General features: G+C 31.4%; 2 protein-coding genes across 4 annotated transcripts; one reads left to right on the plus strand and one right to left on the minus strand.

Moving 5' to 3' along the window:
• Nucleotides 1–93: 93 nt before the first annotated feature.
• Nucleotides 94–12,590, plus strand: E(bx) (nucleosome-remodeling factor subunit NURF301 E(bx)). Its single transcript, XM_070642797.1, has 16 exons — nucleotides 94–246; nucleotides 438–898; nucleotides 982–4,870; nucleotides 4,930–5,126; nucleotides 5,190–5,465; nucleotides 5,525–5,691; nucleotides 5,763–6,750; nucleotides 6,819–6,931; nucleotides 9,800–9,914; nucleotides 10,043–10,665; nucleotides 10,724–10,917; nucleotides 10,972–11,211; nucleotides 11,271–11,438; nucleotides 11,503–11,698; nucleotides 11,763–11,847; nucleotides 11,983–12,590. Exons 2-16 carry the CDS (start codon nucleotides 631–633, stop codon nucleotides 12,180–12,182), a joined length of 7,719 nt encoding a protein of 2,572 aa, XP_070498898.1. The 5' UTR covers nucleotides 94–246; nucleotides 438–630; the 3' UTR covers nucleotides 12,183–12,590.
• A 103-nt stretch (nucleotides 12,591–12,693) lies between these two features.
• LOC139092415 (palmitoyltransferase ZDHHC20-A) lies at nucleotides 12,694–15,187 on the minus strand. 3 transcript variants are annotated; one of them, XM_070642798.1, is made up of 6 exons: nucleotides 14,905–15,187; nucleotides 14,608–14,644; nucleotides 13,620–13,923; nucleotides 13,488–13,558; nucleotides 13,294–13,420; nucleotides 12,694–13,238 (listed from the first exon to the last, which is right to left on the minus strand). In XM_070642798.1, exons 1-6 carry the CDS (start codon nucleotides 14,936–14,938, stop codon nucleotides 12,897–12,899), a joined length of 915 nt encoding a protein of 304 aa, XP_070498899.1. In that variant the 5' UTR covers nucleotides 14,939–15,187; the 3' UTR covers nucleotides 12,694–12,896. The 3 variants fall into 3 exon arrangements, with proteins under 3 accessions (XP_070498899.1, XP_070498900.1, XP_070498901.1); XM_070642799.1 differs by having other exon boundaries at nucleotides 12,694–13,217; nucleotides 14,905–15,185; XM_070642800.1 differs by lacking the exons at nucleotides 14,608–14,644; nucleotides 14,905–15,187 and adding an exon at nucleotides 14,029–14,311.
• Nucleotides 15,188–15,335: the final 148 nt, after the last annotated feature.

The following is a 15,335-nucleotide window of genomic DNA, read 5'->3' on the forward strand; positions in this document are numbered from 1 at the left end:
AAATACCCTAAATAAACAAATAGAAAACAAAAGTTTTTAACGTTCAAAAGATATTTGAATGTATTGGTAGAAAACGCAGAATCGCAGGGGCAAACAACTATTATAAAGCCATTTTTTAAAGAAGTAAAAAGCTCGATAATTTCGATTAAATTTAATTAAAATAAGCAAGTATTCATGTCAGAAAATATTGGGAAAACGTTATTAAGACTTTTTCGAGCACAAGTTGATGTTTAAGTTAGAGAAAATGTAAGTTTTTAGAAGTGATTTAAAATAATATAATTTTCGGGCTAAATTTGAAAATGAGAGTCTTAATTTTACTGCATTTTTTTCAAATACCGATTTTTGTTTTTTAAACAATATTGTGTGATAAATTAATGTTGAAGAATTGTGAAATGTGTGAATTGTTGATTAATAAGGTCTTTTATCGAATTTTATAGATTTTATCATTGGCGTGCTTAGCATTTTACATTGAAAAAAACGCTGATGCTATCATCTGATTTTTTTAGTTCCACCTGATTCAAAATTTGTTGTTTCCAAACTCAATTTTTTTGTTGTCGAAAACATTCAAAACATAAACAAACGAAATAGGATATCAAAAGTGTCAGAAATTAACATTAAATAGTGTAAAAGATGACGGGAAGAGGCAAGCGACGAGGAAGACCACCAAAAACGCCAGCTCCAAATGAGAAAAAATATCATTTATTAAAAAAGCCAAAATATCTACAAAATGATTCAAGATTAAGTACACCGAGTGCATCAAGAGCATCAACTCCACAAGATAGTGAAGAAAGTTCCAGAAAGAGCTTCTCAAGAGACAGTACAGTAAAAAAGCGCGGCCGTCCGCCTCTTAAAAATAAAAGAGGCGCTGGAACAAGTTCTGCATATTCAAATAGGAGAAGTAAGTATATCCTTTTTACATAACAACGTCATTTAGGGACGTAGAAAATGTGATTGAGTATAAAATCTACTATCTTTTACTAGGTTATAATTCTCCAACATATAACAAAACAGACTATCATTATGGGTCAGATTTTGGGGATTCAACTGATAAGAGTGAAGATGAAATCGCTATGTCACAAAGTGAATCGCAAGAGAGTTTCAACAACGATTCAGACAGTGATTTCTCATTAAGCAGTTATAGCAATGTTGGACCATCACAAACGAGATCTGTAACGCCTGAGCCAGTTTGGCTGAAAGACGATATTGAAATACCACCATTGGAATTACCAAAAAGCTCTGATGACTTATTAGTACCGAAAAAATATCTCTTAAGATCTCTTGGAATTTATGAAGTCCTGAGGCGATATAGAAATCTTGTTAGATTATCTCCTTTCCGTGTTGAAGACTATTGTGCAGCATTAGTTTGTGAAGAGCAAAGTGCTCTTCTTACTGAAATTCATATTGCTCTAATTAAAGCCATTTTACGAGAAGAAGATTCACAACAGACACATTTTGGACCGTTAGATCAGAAAGACAGCATAAACATCTCATTGTATTTACTAGACACAGTAACATGGCCAGAAGTATTAAGAATTTATGTGGAGAGTGATGCATCATTTAGTCGAGAAGTTCTCAATATATTGTCGACAAAAGAATATCCATATACACCGATTGATGACCGATTAACAGTTTTGCAATTTTTAGCCGATCAATTTCTTACAACAACGTTTGTTCGTGACGATATGATTCAAGAAGGTCCAATTCATTATGACGATCATTGTCGTGTTTGTCATAGGCTTGGAAATTTATTATGTTGTGAGACATGTCCAGCAGTTTATCATCTTGAGTGTGTTGATCCACCTTTAGAAGATGTCCCGACAGAAGATTGGCAATGTAATATATGTAAATCTCATTGTGTGTCAGGAGTTAATGACTGTATATCGACAAAAGAAAAACAAGGCTCATTATGTCGTCACGAGCACTTTGGCTTTGATCGTCATGCACGAAAATATTGGTTTGTATGTAGGAGATTATTTGTTGAAACGGAAGATGGAAGTGAAACGTGGTATTACACAACGGAGGCTCAATTCGAAAATCTAATAAGCAAGCTCGATCCAAATGAATTAGAGAAGCAATTATGTAAGGAAATACAAGAGTACAAAGATGAAATTGTTAAACAAATGCAACTAACAGAATCATTAACGAATGAGAATAAGGGCAGTAAAAAGTCATATTTAGAGATTGAGAATGAGAGAATTAGTAAAGAAACCAGTAAGACAGATTTAGAAAATGGAACTGCTGAGACAACAGAAAGTAATGAGCAAACTGTTGACATCGAGCAGAACTTAGAAGCAACTGAAATCGATAAGAATGATCAAACACATTTAACACGATCCAGAACAAATCAAATATCAAATGGAACTTTTTATTTTAAACTTGGAATGGAAAATTCTCATAAAGAATACACGAATCAATACACAATTAATCCATTAGCTTTGAATAAGCCACAGAAAAATGAGGAACGAGACAAAAAGCGACATTTATCACATAAATTCTCACTGACTGATGCATCAACTTTCAAATGGAATGGTCTTTTGAATGGAACTGAACACAGTCTAATCGCTGTTTTTAAACAAACGTTGCTTTCATTCGAATCATCAATTTGTGCTTCATTCATGCATTGTAATTGGCCAAAATTAAGAAAAATATGGTTGAATGCAATCGGTTCAGCAACAACAGCACATGATTTCCAAAAGATTTTGATTGTCTTACAAACGAGTTTCAAAAATGTTATCTACGCAAATGTATGGCACGAACAATTAGGTCATATACATTTGTATCGTATAACATCAACCGAAAGGGAAGAGAGAAAGAAAATTGAAAAGCGAGAAAAACGTGAAGAAAACGAGGAAGAGAGAAATCGTTTGGCATATAATTATGTGAAATATTCGCTCGGACTTCGTCATCAGGTCTGGAAGCAAAAAGGTGAAGAGTATCGTATTCATGGACAATATGGTTGGCTTTGGTCGTCAAGAAGTCGACGACGTCAATATTGGAATGAAATGCAAACCAATCGAATTCATAGCGTTAATGTGCTCATTAAACAAGATGAGAAACAGAAAATCATGACACTTAAAAGACAAGCATTCGATAATTTAAATTTTGCATTAGAATATGCATCTAATAAGGATTTAGACTCTGAGAATAATGAGGAAGAAACTTTAGATGATCCATTAAAGATTAAGAAGGATAATTTTGAAGCAATTAAATCAATAGTCATAGATAACGATACAGCAAAGTCTTATGAGCAGATTGATGTCTCGGAAGCACTAAAGACAAAGACTAGAATAGTTTATCCAAAAATTGGTAAAAAGTCAACTTTAGATGATCTTCTTGAGCGTCGAGAAAAATTACGTGATATGGAATTGAAAATAAAGGATTCGAGTGAGAACAATTCAGATAATATCCCTGAAAATATTATTCCAGTTCCAGACAATATGACGAGAAAAAAATCATCTGGAAATACGGTATGCATCCTTAAAATGATACAAGACATCACAGATAACAAAACACGACTTAATCAACGATCAAAGAATATTGATATCATTGAAAAATGTATGAAGATACATGCACTTCAAACAGAGTTGAAAAAAATTCAAGGCATACTGAAAGTACACAGATGTTTCTCAGAGCAATGTCGAAATTCCAAGGATATATCAATCGACTTAAAGTTGCCTGGATCATCAACAAAATGCTTTTCATCTTTGTGCTTAAAAGAGTCTTTCTTGAAAGACTCAATATCATCATTAATTCAACAATTGAAAGATAAATTCTTAGGAGTTGGGAAGAAGGGAATTTTGCATCAAAAGTTGGCTGAAGCCAAAAATAATGATTTGCTTGATATCCTTAATAAGTATCATCTTGGTGATTTCATGACTGATGAATACTTTCAATATGATATCAAGAAATGTTTGGATGATATTGCTTCATCATTCCGTGAAAGTATTGATTACGATCCAAATTTAATCCTCTCATACTGCACAAAATCGGAAGTAAAAGTTGAAAATGATGAATCTTGTGAGCCAGAGATAATTAAAAATGAAAATGATGTTGAAATGAAACCTCCAAAAGATGAATCACAAGAATATGTTAAACAACCAAATCGTAGATTCTTGGCACTTCCAAAAGTGAGGAAGGAAGTTGAGATTCCAAAAGAACTCGATGCTGATGGCAAGGAAAGAATCTATTCTGCAACATCAACTGCTGGTAAGATTTATCTTAAAAAAGCAGAGAAAGTTCAAGCAACTCCTGCTCCAGTAAATAGCACCGAAAATGTTGGTGTCATATCCAAATATCCTGCAATTTCAACATTTACAACAGTTAAGAATACAAAGAATATTTTAATTCTACCAAGATATGAGCTTGTTAAAGTTGCACGTCGTGCTGGAAAATATTATTCCAATATCCTGAATCATCAAGCTAAAAATAATAATAGTGTATGGCCTTATCCTTGCTCACGACCTTTCTTCAGGACTTGTTGGATATATAGAACATTCTGTGTCAATTCATTTTCTGCTCTTGGCTTACAATTGCGAATATTGTGGACTTGTTTGAGATGGGATGATATGCAAACTAAGCCACTCACTATGGACGGAAAGAATCAAGTCACATCAGAAACAGAAATTGTGACAACAGAACTTTTAAAGCATCGCAATGTTGGACTTTTTATGGAAATCACTCAATACTTTAGACGCAGAGTTGTAATACCATTGGAACTACCAAAGACAATAAGAGAAGTGACGTCAATTCGATCTGGGTTAAGAAAGAGGAAGCGTGCTGAATCACCTCAACAAACAGATCCACAAGTTAATGAAGAATGGATAGATGAAGATAAGTTAGAATTATGGGAAATTAAGCAGTACGGCGAAAGGTAAATTATTTATATCATAAATGTAAACTCGATAATTAAAATGTCATATCAATTTTCAGACAAGAACGTGTCAATATCATACCAACGACTAGAACTACGACAGGAAAATTGCCATTGCCAAGACAATTAGATTTGCCAGATTCAACGAGTACGCGACCAAACCGAGCTTCATCTACGGAAATTAAAGAGAAAATGGAGCAACAATTGAAACAACAACGTGAAGCTCATAATAAGAAGCGTGCAGAAGAACAGAAATGTAAGATCATTAAAAATTTATTAAATTTTAGCAGATTAAAAATTCATTTTTCATTGTCTTTAGCTCAACCACAATTCAAGACGTTTATTAGGAAGATTCTTGTAAGAAATGCCGACGGCACTACAAAAATAATCAGCGAGACTGTGACACAGCCAATCAATCAACCAGCACCAACTCCAACGCCTCAAGTCAATACACCACCAAAACCTGATCAGCCACAAAAGATTCAGGTGATGAGAACGGCCGATGGTAAAATGAGTGTAAGAGGATTGCAGCCAAATCAAAAACTTGTACAGACATCCGATGGAAAATATTTGATTCTTCCTTCAAATTCAAATGGTAAATTTTTATTATTTTTTTCTAAGAATTTTTAATAATGTTTTGATGAATTTATCTAGTCGTTGGTGGAAAAGTTACTCAAGCAATTCAGGCAAGACCTATTGCAACAAGTACGCCAACATCAAGTCCAGTGCAACAACCACCTCAGAAAGTATTGATTCGCTCAGTGCCGTCTAAAACGATCATTTCCGCTAATAATGTTGTTAAAATTGCTCCAGAATCAAAGGTAAGCTTTTAACGATAATGCATTCAATTCATATGCATCAATCTAAATTTTAATTTAATTTATTTAAATAGGAAATTGTATCATCAACTCCGACAATCTCAACATCAACTGCGACAATAACTCAACAAAGTCCATCTGTTCAGAAAATCATCACAAGTACTGGACAAATCATCACACAACAAGTACAAGGAAATGTAATAAGTTCAGCTAATCTGCAGCAATTGTTACAACAAAGGCCAGGACAAAAGATTTTAATTCAACAATCTTCGTCTGGCCTTCAAAAATTATTGGTAGCTTCTCCGTCAGCAACAAATCAAATGCAATCGACGGGAGAGAAAAGGATAATAATTCAAAATGCAGCTGGCCAACAGCAACAAATAATTTTACAAAATCAAAATAGTGTTCCTCAACAGCAGCAATTAGTGACAATTGGTGGTCAAAAATTGATTTTACAATCACCTGGACAACCTTCACAAGTTCAACAAATAAAAACTATAACCAGTCCCGTTCAACAAAATATTCAGTTCCAAATACAAGATAATAATTCTCAACAGCAGCATCAAGCACAGCCTCAACAACAACAACAACAAATTGTTGCTGTACAAACAAATGGAAATAATATTGCTCAGCAGCTCGTCCAAGGAAAGATTCAAGTAATGAATTTGAATGGACAGCAAGTTTTAGTTAAGAATGTAGGTTCGAATCAAGTAGTTGTAGGCCAAGTAAAAACGTCTACAAATCAGGCCCAATTGACGCCTGTTAAGCAAACAATTGTACAAGCTTCTCCAAATCAACAAGTCGTAAAAACCGTTCAAATGCAATCAATGGTCAATACAAATGAAGCTACATCATCTACAGCAGTAACATCATCGACATCAAATGAACATGCTGCATTGTTAGCAAATCATCCTCCAGGCACAATAATTAAATGTGTGACTGCTTCCGTAATGCAAACACCAAACGGACCTCGAATTGTATTGCAAGGTCTTCAAGGCACAGAATTCACTCAACAGCAATCTCAAATTGTGCAGCAACAAGTCAAACAGCAGCTAATGAAAGGTAATTATTATTGTATATTTGATTAAATTATCAGTTGACTAATCATTTCAATGTTTTTTTATGTACAGCACAAGAAAGTAGTGGAAAAACAGGAGGAACTATCGGACCTACGAAAATCTATTTAGCAATAACCCCACAAGCAACATCATCTCAACCGCCTCCACTTACACCAGTGCAGAATGTAAGTCGCTAAAATATTTATTACTAAGTATATCATTAAGTTTTCCTCATCTTACGGATTTTGTTATTTTCGTGTCAATTGGATCTTTTAAAAGAGCATTTTGAATGTGAAAACTCATGATAAGATTTTTTTTACATTCCATAACGACCAAAAAAAAAAAGAAAAGAAAATTTTTAAAAAAATTTTTGACAGAAAAATTTCCTCCTTTTTAATCACGTTTGTTTTGTTTTTCATCACAATGTGTAATTAATTCATGTCCCTTGTTACTATTATACATAAAAATTACTTACTTACTTTATTGTTGAAAAAATTTAAGACGATTAAGAGTATTTTAGCAATTGACGAGATGAAAATAAGAAGCTTAAAAGTTGATTTTGATAATCTAATAAACTATACAGCACAGATTAAAATCCAATTATTTATTAAACCCTCTCCCCCACGTCCCAAAAATTTAATTTGTCATTCCAAAATTGCTTCATATGCACATCATACGCTGTGTATCAATAGAAATAGAAATTTTTCTTGCCACATGAACCTTTTCAATTGACATGACTTCTTCCTCCTCAATTTTTTTAATATTCAAGTGGATATGTCGTGAGCATTGTGTGAATCGTTGGCTTATTTCCAGTGGTAGACAACTTTTGTGTTGCGTGACATTTTTAAGTGTGTCGTAAGACATTATTGACTGTGTTGCGCAATGTTTTAAATGTGTCGTAATACATTATCAAATACGTTGTGCAATGCTTTCAAGTGTGTCTTGAGTCATTCAATTATGTCGCGTATCATTACAGACAAGTTGTTTATCGCTGAACTATTAAATGTTTGTGAGAATCGAATATTTGTCCTTATAGATGAGAAGGTTGTAGATTTTACATTTAAGTGCTGTTGACTGTCACAGACATTAATGTGACATGATAATGTTGCATTAATGTCACATGTCACACAAGATTTTAAGCCTAGATTCCACTTTGCTCCGACATATAAAATACCACGCCAAGCTTACAAGCCAATAAATCAACAAAATCGTAATCATTACTTGTCTTATTAATATCCAAATGCTGGTTTATGACTAGAAATTTCCAACGATTTTTAAAAATATAAAAAAAAAAATTGTTTAATGATAAGAATCTATAAGACGAATTTTATTAAGGAATAGTGTCACCTCTCTATTATTAAAAATTATTAGTTATGATTTACCTATGAAAAGAAACTTAATTTTATTAATTTATTATTCTCTAAATAATGATGAACGTATAACAAATCACACAGAAATGCGCTAAATCATAGACTTTTCTCACAGTAATTTGATAAAATATATTGATAATGATAATTGAATTCTCTCTTTTGGGATAGCATAAATTAAATTGAAAAGCATACAAAACATTTCTAAGGAAGGGACTGAAAAATTTAAAAAATTTATAAATTTTTGAACTATATGACTGAACTGGTTAATCAAATAAGGTATATAAAGTAATAGGAAATTAAATGAGATTTAATAGTAATTAAAGGCCACAGAACGATTGATGATCGAAGCGCATTTTTCGATACAAAAAAAAATAATAAGTAGGAAAGTAATTAAATTTAACTTACACAAAAAACTGAATTTTCTAACGAATTTTTAAATTCAAACTGTTGAACGCACTCATTTTCTAAAAAAAATCAATTTAAAAATCGAAAAACCGTTGAATTTTCAAAAATATTTTTGACCGTTAAATTTTTAAACAATTTTTTCCAAATAATAAGTACACATAAGCTAGTTGAGCATCTTAATTTGCACAAATGACCTCTTTTAAATTATTTTTACAAGTCTTCATCACATTTAATACCAGTATTTATTTTTCTCTAAATTAGGACTTTTATTATCCAGCTTATTATCCAGGTTATTATCCAGATTTTCAATACTTTCCAAGACATTTCTATTACGGATAATTCCATTGAACAAAGTTCTAGTCTTAAGATCTATCTTCAAGTTTAATGAAAAAAAAAATTGTAGTTTTTGGTTAGTTCTTTTAGCATTTAGTTTATGATTTCATTTCTTATACTGTAAACTGTAATAACTTTGAAGGATATGCGTTCATTTTAAAATAAACAGCAAAAAAAAAAAATATAAAGTAGACAGCAACACACACTCAATGATTTAGAGTAATTACCAACCTATGATGATAATGTAAATTGAATTTTATTGTATTGATCAAGGTGTGGAAAGTCAGGATTGGTTCTGAAAAATCTTAGAAATGTCCTTGAATAAAGAAGTCTTGCTTCTGTGTCCAGGAATTATTTTTGAATTTTTTAGAATTTATTTCTGATTGTCCAAGTCTTGATATTGACAGGAATAATGTAAAAATCCCTTAGACTTGAACATAAAATAATTTAATTATCAAATAAAAAAAAATATTGTAAAAATGATTAGAATGCATAACATTTTAATAAAAAATGACGAAAAATTTGATGATAAAAAAAAAAAAATTCAAATAAAATTGAAAAACAAAACGATTTTTTTCATTTCATCTAAAAAAACTATCTATCTATACATTTAATATTGTGTTATTTGCAACATTATGGATTATTATGATTGTATATTGCTGTAAAAATGTATGAAAGATAAAATCAGACTTGCTTCAGACTCCAAAAAAAAGAATAATCAGAGAAATTATTTCCTTTTTTTGTTAATAACAGTGAGGTGACACTATCGGTTATTTTGTTTTATTGAATGTTATTCATTTTAATTGTTTACGTACCTAATAATAATAGGAACAAGAAACTTATTATGTTATAGTTCATATCTTTGAAAAAATTTCTTTCTTTTTGAACCAAAAAAGCTTTAAAAAAAAGGTTTTTAAAAAATTGTTTTCCGTAATTTCACTTCAGCAAAATAATGACGAAAGTGTCGCCGCTAATGAAACTGTTGGGGCGGATGCAGAAAAGGGTGATGCGGACGAGAAGTCAGATCAGTTCATTGTAACGCAGGAATATATTCAAGATAGTACGTGTGTCCATTTTGTGGGAGTCTGAAAAGCAATTTTAACTGATTTTTTTCTTTCTTTTTCTTCTTTCTCCTCTTTTTCTTGTCTCCCTGTGTCCACCAAATCAAAATAATCGCCATTTTTACAGCAATTAAAAATGCACTTCGTCAAGGAAATTTGAATCCTGAGATAGAAGAAAAGTTATTGACATTACAGCGTTATCAAGAGAAGCAGGCAAAAGGCGAACCATTTGATCCGACTTCATTTGCAACAACATATCCGACGAGAGGAACTGGTCGAGCAAAAACAAGCATTGCTTACGATAGTCCGCAAGATTCTGACGATTCTGAAAGTTTGAGTGACAATTCGGAAGCTAAACCACCAAGTCGTCGACGAGGTGCTAATCTTGAGGATGATGATGATGAATGGGTATTGGATACACCGCGCAAATATATCAAGAAAGCTGATCGTGAAAAAATGGAACGAAGTGTTAAGAAGGAACCGCTGGATGGTAATAAAAAAATAGTACAAGAAAAAGAAACGAAAATTATCGTCAAGACATCCGATTCAGGACAAATTCGCAAAAATATCATCTTTTGTAATCGAATGGACAGTGATAATGTCCAAAATAATTTCTCGTTATCAAGTGGCAATGACGGAAGTGAAACTGAAAGGAGTCCTGAAAAGGCTCTTCTTGCCAGTAAACTTAAAATGAAGGCAGCTCAAAAGTCTGGAGTCACTGATGACCAATTTAAGCATCATAAATTACAAGTAAGATCATTATTGGATATTTTTGTCATGACTTACTAATTGATTTTATTTAATCCAGGCTCAATTAGTGAAACATAAGGAAAATCTTAAGAAAGTAATTCTTAAGAAGCGCGACAATTTAGAGAAGGAACTTCAAACTGAGATACAAAAGGAATTGTCTACAGAAATGGCAACACATATTAAAAATATTTGTGCTAAACAAGAAAATATCACGGAACAGAAGAAAGAACCTTCCAAATATATGAAAAAGAAGTAAGGATTCATATTAATCATGCTTGAAACTTATTAAATTTGTTGGTTTTTTAGAATGGAAAGATTAGCTCAGGAAGCTCAACAACACAAACGAATAAGTGAATCGATGGAATCGTCAGCAGAAACAGATAGACCTAAAAGTGATAAACATAATCTTAATCGTCCTAAGAAGCATACAAAGAGTGCAAATACAAGTCTAAATTCGAGCACCGAACGAGACAGTTTGGATAAAAAGGGTAAAAAGAAGGGACAGAAGTTGTACTGTATATGCAGAACGCCATATGATAAGTCAAGGTATGCAAATATTGTCATTTTATTAGTTCCGTATTTATTCAAAACTTAATTTTTTTAAGGTTTTATATTGGATGTGATCTGTGCAATAACTGGTTCCACGGTGAATGCGTGGGAATCACTGAAGATCAATCGAAGAATATGACTGATTTCACATGTCAAGAATGTGAACGCGCAAAAGATACTCAAGAATTATTCTGCCTATGTCGTACTCCTTACGATCAAGCTCAGTAAGTTGTAGATTCTTATTTGTTCCTTACTTCCTTGCTAAAATTATTTTAATTTTATTTGTAGATTTTACATCTGTTGTGATAAATGCCAAGACTGGTTTCATGGCAAATGTGTTGGAATCGAGCAAAGTGAAGCAGATTTCATTGATGAGTATGTCTGTCCAAAATGTCAGAAAAATGATTCTGTTAATTTTGCAAATACAAAGTCGTTGGGTGAAGGGGAATATGAAGGATTGCGACTATTTCTAAAAGAAATTCAAGTGAGTATTTTGTAGTATTAAATGGCACAATAGCTATAAATTCGATTATGTTTCATGTTTTTAGAGCCATAAGAGCGCTTGGCCGTTCTTAGATCCTGTCGATGCCAGTGAAGTTCCTGATTATTATGATGTTGTGAAGGAACCAATGGGTGAGTGCTGAAATTTGATTATGTGGTCTGAGGATTAGATTTTAATCCAACGAGATTAATTTTTTAATCTCAGGATTAACTTAATCCATCTAATTTTTGATATTTCAAATTTTAATGCAAACTTTGTCATTTTAGATCTCAAGCAAATTGATATGAAGATATTGCAACGTGAATACAAATGTTTAACTGACTTTATAAAGGATATGACAAAAATTTTTGACAATTGTCGGTACTATAATCATCGAGACTCAACGTTCTGCAAATGTGCCGAAGATCTCGAAGCATTTTTCGTTCAAAAATTGAATACTTTTCGTGAAGAATTAGGAAAGTCTTAAGCTTACTCTTTAAACTATGATTATCATCTCCCTTTTTTTATGTGTGAATTTTTCAATCTTTACTATACTTTTATTGCTAATTTAGTACTAAACCTGATTTTTTGAACTTTTGTTTTTGTATTTTTCAAGACAGCTTTTGCAAAGCCTTTACGTTCTATATTTTCAAGAGAAAACTTTACAATGATGAATGATGATTTTAATTTAAATTGTAAAAAAAACTGAAATATTAATAATAATGATAATAATATGAAACATAGCTTGACAAAAACGAATCAGATTAAGTAATGTACTCTAATGTTTCTTCGAAGTATATTAGAAATTTCTCATAGAATTGTATGCGAAAACTCTTTGCTTTTACGATATTTAAGAATTAACAAGAATAAAATGCATAACTAAGATTTCGCAGTATTTTTTTCCCTAAAAATTTGATATTTTTAAAAAAAAAATTTAAAAAATTGTATTTGAGAAGCTAGTTTTTAAAAAATAAAAAAATAGTTTTAAAAAAGTCGAATCTGTGCAAAAACTTTTATTTATTTTTTTTAATTAATTTAAATTATTATTATTTCTTTTTAATGCACATTTATAGAAATAACAAAAAAAAATGTCACTTAAAAATGAACAAAAAAATATCTCATATTTAACTCTTTTTTTTAGCAAAAGAAAAGCATTTATACTAAATTTAATAAAAATATTTTTTCCAATTTGTTCTCGCACTTAAACATCTTCAAGTAAGTGCTTTCGTACTGGATATTTAACGCCATCTCCTAAACTTGTAAATATCGGCAACAGCCAGTACTTTTTCTCGGTACCAAAAACTTGCTCGAAATTCTTTCGATATCCAAGTGAAAATCCATTCTTGTCAGGTCCACCAACACAAAAAATTGGAGCTCTAAATGCCTCTAATGTCGTTCTGTTTTTAAGAACTAAATAAGTGTGATATCCAAACAAACTAACCAAACTGAATGCGAACATAATCGCAACGACGAAAAGGAACAAAAGATGAAATTTTCCTGTTGACGTGTTTTCAAGCTCGCCCTTATAATTAAATGGATTAATCTGAATAATTTGTTGTAATATAATTTTTCATAATTTATAAATTTTTAGTACTTACCCTCCAAAAAAGTATAAAATACTTTAGCATAGTGAGGCAAACATAAATGCAGTATGTTAAACCATACCCAAGGAACAGGATAAAGTATTTGTAGTTTGAAAAGTTAATACAATTGTTTACCCATGGACTAAAACAAAATACATAAATTCAGCATTAATAAGTCATTAGTCTGGATAGAAAGTATGTGGCATTACCAGTGGTGATCAAACTTTAAGTTACATGCATTACAGACGGAACAGTGATGAGATCGATCAGGTTTTATGTGCTATTCAAAAAACAAAACGAATAGAATAAAGTTTATAGGCAGCACTAGATATGTCACGTACCTGGCACTTTTCGCAAAATCTGACACAATTATTTATCGTACAGTTAACTATTGGTAAATCCTTTGATAGATTCTTCAAAAATCTCGATTGTTCATCGGGTGTTCTTAAATTTGTCAATTGATCCATCTCTGCTCGTGATACTTTGAACATCGGTGGAACTAGAGCGATTTTTGTGAATATAGTTTTGTAGTACGACCATAATAAAAAGAACAGAGAGATGTGATAAAATACAAGCAGAAAGAATGCCTCAATTGAACTGTGAACTGCTCCTAAACATAACTCGATGACATACGCATACCATGACCTGCAATAAAGTGATGTTTATAGTTAATTTATCAGCTACAGATAAGACTTTATGACGCGATGTTTGTCGTTATGAGTCATTATTGCGTTTAGTGGAACCGATTACATATTTCGTTACAATTAGCTACAATTGAAGATTTCACAACTTTTTATTACGCATTCATTCGAATAGCAACAATGCGACTAATCTACAGATACAATACTTTGTATTCAAGTCGATAATTTTTGCGTTTCTTTTACTAATTATGAGCTTTGTTTTCTTTTTTTCTACAGCGAAAAAAGATTAGAAGCTTACTCGACCTTGTCGAGTGGATTCAGCGCATTTTTATAGCAGCTAACTGTGTTTGGTTAATTTCAAGAATCATTAATTAAGCAATTTATGAACATAAAAAGTTATTATCGTATAACGGTTTTCTGGAATTCAAATTCTCTTCTGATTTTTGTCATTTAAAATTTTCCCGCAAAAAGTTGTTTACATTTTGATCTAAAATACAAAAATCATTAATTATCGTATTTTGACATTGTTTTAAGATTTTTTAATGCCTAGAGCTGTAATAAATCGATAACGTTGAGCTCATAAAATAGATCCGAGCTTTGTACGATGTCCAACCGAGCGAACAAAGTGAGTTATTATGTTTCCCACTTGAAAAGTACTTCAAAATTCGCATAAAAAATCCATACATACCAAGCAATAATTGATGTTATGAAGATTACAGGAATGACTGGAAATAGAAAATGAACATAAACATGTTATGAATAAATAACTTTTAACTAGTTTAGTAATCTTATCTTGTAAATCATTTAATGGTCTGATTTAATGTAAATATTTAAGATACTTGAATTTCACTTTCAAAGCAGTAATCATTCTATTTTTAGAAAACGAATTTTACTGGATGGTGAAATTTACAACTTCACTTTCATAAAATACAGAATAAATTTAGAACAAATCAATAAATCCAGTAGCTCTAATTTTATAACTTACACTTGAAAATACGTATAATGACTTCACAACTCATATTTTTAATGATTTGATGCCTGAGCGTCAGTCTTTTCTCATCTAGCTATCTGATTATTCGAAGATTAATTAAGAAATTATAAAAGTTGTTTCTTTTATCACGTTTAATCTTTGTAATCTTTCTTTTCCTTAATCCTTAATTACTTATTTGCATTTTTACGACTATAAAATGCTATTTTAAACTATATAAACTATTAAATCTAGGTTATTAATGTGGTTTTTCATTAAATTAAACTTTTTTTAAATTGTATTATATTTTTTTTAACTAGACCAGTGCTTCACGAACTACGTTTTGTGATGATAAAGGGTAAGGATTGCGGCACACGAGGGGCTTATATGCGCGTTATGTTATTGCAAAAGTAAAAGTAACGAATATTCTGAATTTGAAATAAAACTGA

The sequence above is a fragment of the Chironomus tepperi genome, unplaced genomic scaffold (assembly GCF_022539635.2).
Source record: "Chironomus tepperi strain 1889 unplaced genomic scaffold, CSIRO-AGI_Ctep_v1 contig_298, whole genome shotgun sequence".
Classification (NCBI taxonomy): Eukaryota; Metazoa; Arthropoda; class Insecta; order Diptera; family Chironomidae; genus Chironomus; species Chironomus tepperi.